This window comes from Sciurus carolinensis, chromosome 2 (assembly GCF_902686445.1).
Source record: "Sciurus carolinensis chromosome 2, mSciCar1.2, whole genome shotgun sequence".
Taxonomy (NCBI): Eukaryota; Metazoa; Chordata; class Mammalia; order Rodentia; family Sciuridae; genus Sciurus; species Sciurus carolinensis.
Window position 1 is genome coordinate 101,435,035 of NC_062214.1, and position 12,126 is coordinate 101,447,160.

The window sequence follows — 12,126 nt, forward strand, 5'->3', positions numbered from 1 at the left end:
TGTGTAGTTTGGAAGTTAAAAGTAAGTATATAATAAATTACCACAAACTTAGTGACTGAAAATAACAGAAATTTATTATCTCACCTTTCAGGAGACCAAAAGTCCAAAATCATCACTGAGCCAAAATCAAGGTATCAACAGGGCTACACTTTGTCTAGAAGCCTAGAGGAGAACCCATTCCTTGCCTCTTCTGACTTCTAGTAGCTGCCAGTGCTCTGTGGACTTAGGACATATTCCTCTAATCTCTGCTATTTCCTTACATCATCTTCTCAGTGTGTCTGATTTTTCATGTCTGTCGCTTATAAGAACAATTATGATGACATTTACATCTCACTTTTGTAATCCAGGATAATCTTCCCATGTTAAAATCTTTAGCCTAGTCACATCTACAAATGTCATTTTGCAAAATAAATTAATTTATAAATTCTGGAGATTAGGACCTAGTATCTTTGGGTCCTTTAGTTAGATAACTGTACAGAAATAAAACCATATGATTAGGTCAAATATATAACAGATGAGAAGAAGATTAAGCCAAATATCAGACAGTCTTGGAAGAATTTACTAAGTGAAGAAGAAATAAATTATGTTAATGTGGCTAAAATTGTATAAACTTCTGGATGCTCCAGAGGTTTTTTGTTTGTTTTTGTTTTTGTTTTGGTACTGGAGATTGAACCCAGGGGTACTTAACCACTGAGCCACATCCCCAACCCTTTTTATGTTTTATTTAGAGACAGAGTCTTACTGAGTTGCTTAGGGCTTCACTAAGTTGCTGAGGCTGGCATTGAACCTCCTGCCTCAGCTTCCAAGGTTGCTGGAATTATAGGTGTGCACAACCATGCCCAGCCACTCCAAAAGTTTTTAACAAATCATTTTTATGTCTAGCAATAATAAAGATGACTCTGTACATACTAGATCGCCAGATTAATCTTAATTGTGACAGTCAGTAAAAGGTTTTTATCTCTTTCATTTTGGCAAGACTTTAATCCTGTTGTACAGAAAATGTTTCTAATACACCAGAAATCTACTAACTAGATATTAGAGCTCTGTGGACATCCCTGTCAGAAGGCACACAAATAGGGCAATTTAGGGGTAGGTTTTTTGTATCACCAACAGTGTATAGGTGTACCTTGACCCTACTCATTCATTCATTTTGAATTTTGAAGTGATTTTAGACATAAAAAATTATAAAACTTATTAGATCTGAATAAACATATTTAATAGCTGTGGTTTGAAGGAAATTTGAAGGCAGCTTCTCCAGATCCTTTTTTCTGCTTATGCCTACTTTACAGTCTGTTCTTTCTATGTAAGTATGAGATTTCAGAGCTTTACACTTGGCTTTTCAGATATACCTAACTAATCTTCCTGTTTTCCTCAGAAGTCTCCTCAGGAGCTTTTGAAATATATTTGGGGCCAGTGGTTTGGCAGAAGCAGTCACTGGCTGGCTCACTCCCACTATGACTGGACACAGTGTGGCATGGGTGATGACAGATTAGAGGCTTGCTCACATATACAGGCCAATAGCCATCCTATTAATCCTAGCTCCTTTTAACTGCACTCTTGAGTTTCAAGGTTTCCCATAGTGGGATTTGGTCAGGGGCAGGGGGTGTCTTAAAGGGAATAAAGATATTCTTTCATTTCTCTGAGTCACAAATAGAACAAGTTGGAAACGAAAACTCCAATTATATTCTGTTTTCATTTGTCTGAAATTAGAGAAATGGACCAATGTCCAAAGTCACATGGGGAGAAGCAAAATTTGTGTTATCACTTTGCCACTGTGTGCTGCTTGAACTTTTAAGTCTGAAAGCCTTCAATTTGCTATCCCTGAGTCTTATTCAGTTGTTCCTGCTCCTTAATCATTGGATAAGACAAGGGCCTCCCTCAGGACTTGTATGTTCAGAAAGTTCAAGGACTGGCCTCATGGCCGCACAGTGCAAAGGCTGTACTTGATGAAAGCCATAACATTGGAAGAACAGCCAAAAGTGCAGTCTTGAGTTGGCAGAAGATACTCCTTAGGGCTCCTTATACTTATTTTGGTATTTTATAATTCAAAACAACCACTAATTTCTTAAGTATATCTTCTAGGATGGCTATTTTTTTTTTTTTTTTTTTTTTTGCTTTTTCTCAGGTATATAACCTTAAAGTAGGAACTGTTCTTTTTATGATCTTATTAAACTGCTATTTAAATAGATGGTTTCAGAGATTTTTACATTTTAGAAGTTTGAAAAGAGATACAATATGTTCATTTGTACTCATCACTAACAAGTACTTAATCAAGTACATAAATTTTTTCCCCCAATGTGAAACTGAACCCAAAGGCACTCTTCCGCTGAGCTGCAGCCCCAGTCCTTTTTATACTTTATTTTGAGACAGGGTCTTGCTAAGTTGCTGAGGCTAGGCTTGAACTTATGATCCCTTCACCTCAGCCTTCTGAGTCACTAGGATTATGGGTGTGCACCACTGCACCGAGCTCAAGTATGTAACATTTAAATATCATTTATTTCATTTAAGAGTTGTTTCATAAAATTGTAGACTTAGAAGGACCTTAAGTCTTTTCAGTTCAATGTTTTCTTAAAATTCAAGAATTTTTTTCTCCATTTTTCCTAGAAAATATTTATACAGTTTATGCTTAATGGTCTTTAGTGGCAAGAAATTAATCTCATAAAGGCAGCCTTTTTGTTCAAAGTTGAATATAAATTTAAGGGAGTATATTTTTTAGAAAATATAACATTAAGTCAAAAGGCAAATTATTTTACATCTTTGTAATTTTCACTTTCTTTTTAAAGCCCATCCTTCCCACCTTTAATTCTCATGAGCAGATTTCTTATTCATTTAAAACAGGAATTAGAAACCACACTAGAATTGTATTCCTCAAATATCCTCAAACAAGACTGCCATAATTTTTTTAACAGAGAAAAAAAATTAGTAAATCAGCAATGAACTTTCAGTACCCTAAGCATTGACCTCTACCAACAGCTTACTGGCCATACCCCATGTCCTCATACACAGGCCCAATGCACATTGAGGTGAGAGATATCAACAGTATTAGTATGGAGATCTTCTAATTTAATAGCATGTAGTTCACAGAATGGTTCTGGGAGTTTTATGGTGGGGGGTGGTCATCTATTGTTAAAGAAACCATACACATTAAGAAACCCAATGCATTTTTCTCTTTAGAATCTTTTTCTTTTGGTAATCTGATGCCTTTTATTTGACAACTTCCAACATATACTCCATGTATAATTATATATATAAAACGTGTGACTATAACGTTATATATGTTTTATGTATGTTTCTCAAATCAGCTAAAGTCTACTTTTCAAATCACTTTTTAAAAATATTTTTTTAGATGTTGATGGACCTTTATTTTATTCATTTATTTATATGTGGTACTGAGAAGCCAACCCAGTGCCTCACACGTGCTAGGCAAGTGCTGTACCACTGAGCCACAACGCAAGCCCCTCAAATCACTTTTTAAGATAATGTTGTGCCTCCATATTTCTGTGATATGCATAATCCACATAATACATTGTTAATTCAACTTTTTCATCTTTCTCTTTACATAATGTATTGATTCTCAGCTTGACATGTTGACCTCTCATTGATAGAGTTGAACCTTGAGCATAGCCCAGGGTCTGACCTTCTTTGCCTTTACCATTGTTTGCAGATACTACGTGAACACAAAGCAGTCATCATTCAGAAGTGGGTTCGGGGTTGGCTGGCTCGTACACATTACAAGAGGAGCATGCATGCCATAATCTACCTTCAGTGCTGCTTCCGGAGAATGATGGCTAAACGTGAGCTTAAGAAGCTCAAAATTGAGGCTCGCTCCGTGGAACGCTATAAGAAGCTCCACATTGGCATGGAGAACAAGATTATGCAGCTGCAGCGTAAAGTCGATGAGCAGGTATGTTTCAAAAAGGAGCCCTGACATTGGAGCATACCTAAAGAAATCCATTGGGATTATTTTCAATATTATTTCCCCTTGACTTTGTCCTTCAGTCTTGGCAAAAAGTAAAATGATGACAAAATGGGCATAGAAATAATGATGAGTTCACATGTTAGATTACAATTTAAGGATCGAGGCAGGGATTTATTTTTGAGAACACCCTAATCCTAACCCACCTCAGACCTTTAATGATAAAAAGTCCTATTGTACTTTATAGAATTATTTCACCAGTATAATATATTTATTTGTATGCAGTATAATATTCTTTTCACAGAGGAACTACTTAGCACTGAAATGACAAAAGAAGTAAAAAGATGTCCATGCTTCTGAGGAGTTTACAGGCTATTTGCAGAGATAAAGAATTATTTAGCAGTAGTTGCTAAATAATAGTTTAGCATATGCAAATGATATAAAGGTAGTAAGAATATATTGAAATGCAATTTATCAGAAAGATTTTCTGAATGGAGACAAAAAGAATTTTGAGGTACTAAACATGGATATTTATAATAAATTTGTGATTTTTAATCCATATTATCATTCTTATGCATCATTTAGCTGGTACATTGTTTTTAATAGCACTCTAATCAGTTTTCAAAAGCAAATGCACATTACCCTATTTCTAGATTAAGAATCATGAAATTGCCAAGCATGGTGGCACAAGCCTGTAATCCCAGCAGCTTCAGGAGGCTGATGCAGGAGGATTTCGAGTTCAAAGTCAGCCTTAGCAACTTAGTGAGACCCTAAGCAACTTAGTGAGACCCTGTCTCTAAATAAAATACAAAATAGGGTTAGGGATGTGGCCCAGTGACTGAGTGCCCCTGAGTTCAATCCCTGGTACCCCACCCAAAAAAATCATGAAATTAAGAATTTACTGTGTAATTCATGATTATGAGAAACCACATCTATGTTACATATCACATATAGCATCATTAATTGTGCTATGCTGTCCTCTATTTGTGTCACTATGAAGGTACTGGTTATATTATTGTAAATGTTGAGCATATTGCTGTCCATATCCCTGTCTATTCTTTACACAAAGGAAATGTGCTGTCATCTTGACTTGGCCCATACAGCTTAATGCAACGTATACTGTAAATGATTCAGTTTTACAGATTTGGTTATATACTTTATCAATGGTATAACATAGATCTGATTAGTAAACATGGTTTTCTCACTAAATACATTTAGTTATTCATATTGTAAGTATATATTTACTTATTATTGTTTATGTGTGTGTTTAAAGAATAAAGACTACAAATGCCTTATGGAGAAACTGACCAGTCTGGAAGGAACATACAACTCTGAGACTGAGAAACTACGGAGTGACCTAGAACGTCTTCAGCTTAGTGAGGAAGAAGCTAAGGTTGCCACTGGACGGGTTCTTAGTCTGCAGGAAGAAATTGCCAAGCTTCGGAAAGACCTGGAACAAACTCGGTCAGAGAAAAAAACCATTGAAGAACGAGCAGATAGATATAAACAAGAAACCGAGCAGGTAGGAATTAATGTCCATATTTCCATCTATTCCTTACATAAAATAAATGGGCTGTCATCTTTTCTGGTTCATATGGCTCAACATTCATTTTAATTGAAGGTGTAATAAAAATTTCAGTTGGTTTGCTATGTATATTAGTATTCCCCATATATATTAGTATTATATTAGTATTCTTCCATATGATCAATAAGTAGGCTGTAGGTCTTTTGGAAGAACCTTTGACTATAGTATAGTATAGTATAGTATAGAATAGAATAGAATAGTATAGAGGCAAAGTAGTATTATAAGAATAGAATTAATGGCCAAATACCTATTGTTCTTAGTCAGTTTCCCTTGCTATGACAAAATACCTGAGCCTGGGCTATTTATGAAGAATAGAGGTTTGTTTTGGGATTTTTTTAGTCTGTAGTTTTAGAGATTGGGAAACCCAAGAGCATGGCGCTGGTGTCTGGTAAGGAACTTCTTGCTGCATCATAACATGGCAGAGGGTATCACATGGTAAGACAGAGTAAATACGTGCAAGAGAGCTCAGTTTTATAAGAGAGCCACTCCCTTGATGACACATTAATCCATGAATGAGTTAATCCATTCTTGAGGGCTCTCATGACCCAATCACCTCCCAGAGGTCCCATCTTCAAATATTAACAGCTGGGCACACTGATGCATGCCTGTCCATCCCAGCTGCTTGGGAGGTTAAAGCAGGAGGATCATGTGGTCAAAGTTAGCCTCATCAAACTTACTTTCAAAAGAAAGTAAAAGGCCTGAGGATGAAGCTCATATGAATTTGGGGATTTTTTTTCATATTTGATAGTGCATTTATTCTGACAATAAGCAAGGATTAATAATTTTCCACTTTTATGATTAGAAAATATCTCAAAACTCAGTAAATACAGAAATATAGTTCTGTTCTTCTGCCTGTTCATATAATCAGCCTCATTAAATAGTGTTTTCATTACAATCTAGTATGAAGAATTTTATTGTAAATTAATGACTGCACACTTTCACAACAGTAGCAACAACTGAACAATGGAAACACATCCACACAGTTTATTTGCTTTTTTAAAAAATGCAGTGTTCTTGGGGCTGGGGATATAGCTCAGTTGGTAGAGTGCTCACCTCGCAAGCACAAGGCCGTGGGTTCGATCCCCAGTACCCCAAAAAAAAAATGCAGTGTTCTTTTTCCGAAACTATAGACTTTGCAAATCATTTCAGTGTTTATACCTTTCAAGTTTGATATGAGAAGCTTCTCAGGGGAATGTACAGAAGCCTCTCATATGCAGATGGCCGATTATTCCAGTTATGAATCTAGACTATTTTCCTGGAAATAAAGAACAAAATAGATGATTTGCCTGTCCCTCAGTTTGTTTTTCTTAAGATAGTTTTTGGTTGTTTCTAAAAGTTCTTGTATTGGGAATAAATAGTCTTGGAGTAGACAAAGGTTGAATGCAAAATTTTTTAGACTTGCATAGAGTAGGGTGTCAGTTCTCATATATCCTATATTCCTCTGAAATAGAATTAAGAATACTTTTGTCAATATTTGAGTATTGCCACTGCCATTATAACTCCAAAATTTCACATAGAAGGTAAGAATATAAATTCAGTGAAATAAAACCCTTCACTAAAGAAAGTCCTGTTACTTGAGTAGAAGGATAAGACTTAAAAAAAATGTGTTTAGAGAAGATGTTAATGATGACTGTCATCTACCTGAAAACATAGGATTGGGCTTTGTCTCTGGAGTATTTCTATCAATGCGTTTTAAGACGTTGTCAGACACGTAAGTTATACATAAAAATATATTCTCATGGAATTTAGTTTCTTACACATAAATGTTAGGGGACACATTAAAACCATAGAATTTACCATATACTATTTGTTTAAAATGTGGTTTGGATAGAGCCTAATTCCTTTTTCTTAAGTAAGGATAACATGATTATTGAAACAAATCAAACAATGAATTGTTGAAACCTGATAGTAGAGATCCTTACAGAAACCTGCTCTAAGTCTGTGTTAAGAAATCCATGTAAGAGAAATCCATTTGTTTGCACCATGATCACAGTCAAGAGCTGCTATGCAGATAGAACCCCCCACCCACAAACACACACACACACAAACACGCACATGGACTAATCAGTGCCTCCATGCCACAAATTAGTGTTAATTTATATCAAAACTATTAAGTACAGAAAACATTAAGATTCTCAAGTAGTGATGAACAATATTATTTAAACATTTCTCAGAGTATCCTCAACATAAGCCTTTCTAGAAAACAGTTATCAATTTTGGGAGATTCTACTGGAATTGCCATCTTTAAATGAAAACAGAGTTGACTGTGTCAGCTGCAGATGCTGGCAAAAATCTTGATAGGCTTTTTCTGTACCAACTTTGCAATGTTAACAGCAGCATATGCAGTGAGAACTTCAGTGGGAGCTTAGATGTAGTTCAATCAGGATAGCATAGTTAATATTGCTATTCTTTCATGATATTCAGGGTTCACATAAAATAATTCCTCTTGTGTCTATAGGAAATTTGGATTCTGCCTATATAAATGGCATTGCTACTACGTAGTATTTTTTTTTATATGACAAGCTTGTTCTTTCAGAATTCAAATGAGCCTTCAAAGGGATATGCTTGAGTGTTTCAGACTTCTTTTCTTCCTTTTAGTCTCCTCAGTCCCTAGAAGCTTTCCAGATTCCTCTGAATCTTCAGAGTATTTAAGCTTGGTGGGAAGGAATTCTTTTTCCTCTTTTAAACCTTTCTGGTCTGATAGGATAGTATAAATGAGAAGATTCAGATTTCTCCTTTCTATTTTATTACCTTCTACTTTTCACAACCTCATCATGACCCGCACATATACTGCTGTTTAAGTACCGCGTGCTAACCGATTGCGCCACTGAGCATGCTTTTTTATCTTCTACTTTTCAGAAGAATAGCTGTAGGTACCACCTTTGGTTCTTTTGAAGGAGTGTAACGATAGGGAAAGAATGAAAATATTTCACTGTGATAGTCAGCTTCATGATTGGAAAAACATTCTCAGACTGAATAAGAAGCCCTTAAGTTACCCCTCAACTGTTTCTTAACCAGGAGTGTATCAGAATCTCCTGGAGAGTTTTTTGTTGTTGTTGTTTTGGGGTTATTTTGTTTTGTTTAGTACTGGGAATTGAACCCAAGGATGCTTTACCACTGAGCTATATTTCCAGTCCTTTTTAAATTTTATATTTTGAGACAGGGTCACACTAAAATGCCTAGGCTGAACTTAAGCTTTGCTTTCCTCAGCCACCCGAATTGTTGGGATTATAGATGTGCACCACCAGGCCCAGCTTCCTGAAGAGTTTTTAAAAGTGGTCCTGCCCAAGCTCTGGGAATGTGGGTTGGGCATACACACAGGATTGGCTGCACAACCCTGATCAAAAGCAGCTTCCTCTTAACCCACAGAGAATTTAGACCTTGCTACTGAGAGCGGATGTTAAAGCCATATCTGTACAGAGGACAGACTGGTCCACCAGAAGGAACTGGCTATGGCATAGTGCTGTTATCTATTTTCCTGGTCTCTAGGATCTTTGATCACAGAGCCTTCTTTTCCTGTCACTAAGCCCTGGTGTGTTGAGAGGTTTTTGCCTCACCTTTCTCTTTATTAATACAGCTCTCACTTTGAGAGAGAAAGGAATTAAGATTTCATTCATCACAAGCACATATTTCATTCCAAGGATGTAAATTATGTACTTTGCAAAGTTACCTTTGGTTTTGATTTTTGCTTCCTGGGAACCTTATCCAACCAGAAGCAAGAAAGGGTCATGCTTTTTTTTTTTTGTTCCAGTTGTGGTAAACTATATATGTCCTAGTTAGTTTTTTCACTGCTGTGACCAAAGACCTGACAAGAACAATTTTAGAGGAGAAAAAGTTTATTTGGCACTCACAGTTTCAGAGATCTCAATTCATAGACAACCTTCTCTATTCCTCAGGACTCAAGGCAGAAGATCATGGTGGGAGGGTGTGGTAGAGGAAAGCAGCTCAAGCCATCATATCAGGAAGCAGAGAGAGAGCTCTGCTTAACAAAGATAAAACATATACCCCAAAGGTACACCCCCAGGGACTCACCTCTTCCAGCCACACTTTATCTGCCCACAGCTACCACTCAGCTATTCCCTGTCAGGGGACCAGTTCACTGATTGGGTTAAAGTTCCTGTAACCCAATCACATTTCACCTCTGAACCTTCTTGTGTTGTCTTACTCATGACTTCTGGGGGACACATATTTAAACCATAACAATATTTAGCATAAAATTGGCCATTTTTAGCTAAGCATGGTGGCACATGTCTCTTTTAAAAACTGAGGCAAGAGAACCTCAACAACTTAGCAAGACCCTGTCTCAAAATTTAAAAAAGGGCTGTGGATGTAGCTCAGTGGTAAAGCACCCCTGGATTCAAACCCCAGTCCCCTCTCCCCAAAAAATCCCAAAATTTATCATTTTCACCATTTTGAAATATGCAGTTTTGTGGCAATAAGTAAATTGATACTGTTGTAAAGTTAATGTTTTAAACATCCACGTCTTCAGTGAATTTCCAAAACTCAGAGTCCTTCATATCCTTCTTAACTTTTTCTCTTTCCACTTTAATTATGAACATGTGAACTTTGTGTTACAGTGTTGAGATGAGAAGGTAATATTGCTTTGAGAATAAATGTTCGCTAGGTACCAAGTAATTGCTAAATGTTCAAGGTACAACATAAAACAAGCATCACCATTCTTGTCCTCTAGGAATCTAGTCTATTAGAGATGACAGAAAAGTAAATCATTTATAAGGGCTATAAAGAAGCAGATATAGGATCCTGTAGCAGCCCATAGAAGAGACCTAATGGAGGGGGTTTCCAGGAAGCCTCTCTGAAGAGGGTAACTGAGCCAGGTTTGACCAGTAGCTAGACAGAACAGGGATGATGAAAGCAAGGAGTGACTTCTTTGTGGTGTTTAGACTTTCTAATGGGGATTCCTCTATCTATCACAGTCATCTCAGCTTATTGTTTCATTTTATAGCTGGTATCAAATCTGAAGGAAGAAAATACTTTGTTGAAGCAGGAAAAAGAGACCCTTAATCACCTTATTGTGGAGCAAGCTAAGGAGATGACAGGTAAGGCTCAACATACTGTACACTAGCCAACCTCACACCAAAGGTCTTACAAGTTATAACATTATTTTTTCCACTTATAAGATTGCTTAGCACTTAAATATTTTTAAAAATTCAGGCTATCTTCAGTAAGTTTATAGTCAGAACCAACAGGAGCCCCTAATATTTTGGTTGTCTTAGTGGTGAATTTATAAGCCTGGTTTCTCTATGTATGTACCAGTGTGAACTCTTTCAGTCAGTGCTATATATGATTTTTTCAAAAGTTAATTTGTTCTGTGTATGTAATTTATCAGTTATGACTTATAGAATTGTTACTGATCTAGTAAAAGTTCTTGAGCTAGCATAGATAGAGATATGTATGTGTGTGTATTAGTTTATTTTTATTTAATTTTATTTTGTTTTAACAGTATAGGAATTGAACCCAGGGTCTCATGCCTACTAGGCATGCACTCCACCACTAAGCTACAAGCCCAGCCCCCAACCCCCTTTTGACTTATACACACTATAATTTATTTTTCCCATGTCTGGAGGCTGTAAAGTCTAAGATTAAAGCAACAACATATTCAGTGACCCATTTCCTGGTTTATATAATGGTGCCTTCTTTCTGTGTCTTCACCTAATGTTAGGGGAACACAGCCCTCTGATTTTATATATATTAAAAAAAAATATATATATATATAAGATATGTAAGATATATTATAATATATATTATATAAGATAAATTATAATATATAAGATATATTATAATATATAAGATATATTATAATATATATAAGATATATTATATATATAAGATTTATATATATATATATATATATATATATCTTAATTATAGCACTATAGTTATCCATAGTAGTTGGATATATTTTGACACAATCATACAGGCAAGTAATTTGATTTCAATCCCTGTTCCCCTTACTTGGTTTCCCATCCAGTTAACTGGGATTACAGGTGGGCACCACCATGCCTGGCTTATTTTTTTTTAATTGACATAATTTTATATATGTCTGGAATAAGAAACAATAATTTGATACAGGTATATAATGTATAAAGATCAAATCAGAGTAACCAGCATTTCAATCTACTCAAACATTTATAATTTCTATGTGGGGAGAACCTTCATATTCTTCTTTTCTGCTTTATTTAGTGTGTCATAAATTGCCATAGACCATAGTTACCCTACTACACTATAAATACCAGAACTAATTACTCTTCTTTGCTGTATTTGGTACCTATTATCTAACTTCTCTCTTCCCTCCTCCCTACTGTCCTTCCCAGTCTTTAGTAACCATTATTCCACTCTCCTTCTATCAGATCAGTTTTATTAGCTTTCAAAAATGAAGAGAGCATTCAAGATTTGTCTTTTTGAATCTTGCTTATTTCTTTATTTTTTGCTAAACCAATGAATATTATTCTCCTAAAATCAACTACTTTTTTCCACCAAAGTAGAAATAAAATACTCAAATTTTTTGAATAGGGAACTAATTAGATACGAACATTTATTCTGTTTGCTCTTTGTGGGATATATTACAATAATGATGATTTATAAAGAATCTACATTTATATTAAAC

The 12,126-nt window shown here is 35.7% G+C and overlaps 1 protein-coding gene across 4 annotated transcripts in view; it reads left to right on the forward strand.

Annotated features, from left to right (window-relative positions):
- Myo5a (myosin VA) overlaps nt 1-12,126 on the forward strand; it is a 212,659-nt gene that overhangs the window by 141,288 nt on the left and 59,245 nt on the right. For all 4 annotated transcript variants that reach the window (XM_047538820.1, XM_047538823.1, XM_047538822.1 and 1 more), the window contains exons 21-23: nt 3,665-3,904; nt 5,190-5,438; nt 10,465-10,558. In XM_047538820.1, coding sequence (XP_047394776.1) covers nt 3,665-3,904; nt 5,190-5,438; nt 10,465-10,558 — 583 coding nt within the window. The remainder of the gene's footprint in view (nt 1-3,664; nt 3,905-5,189; nt 5,439-10,464; nt 10,559-12,126) is intronic.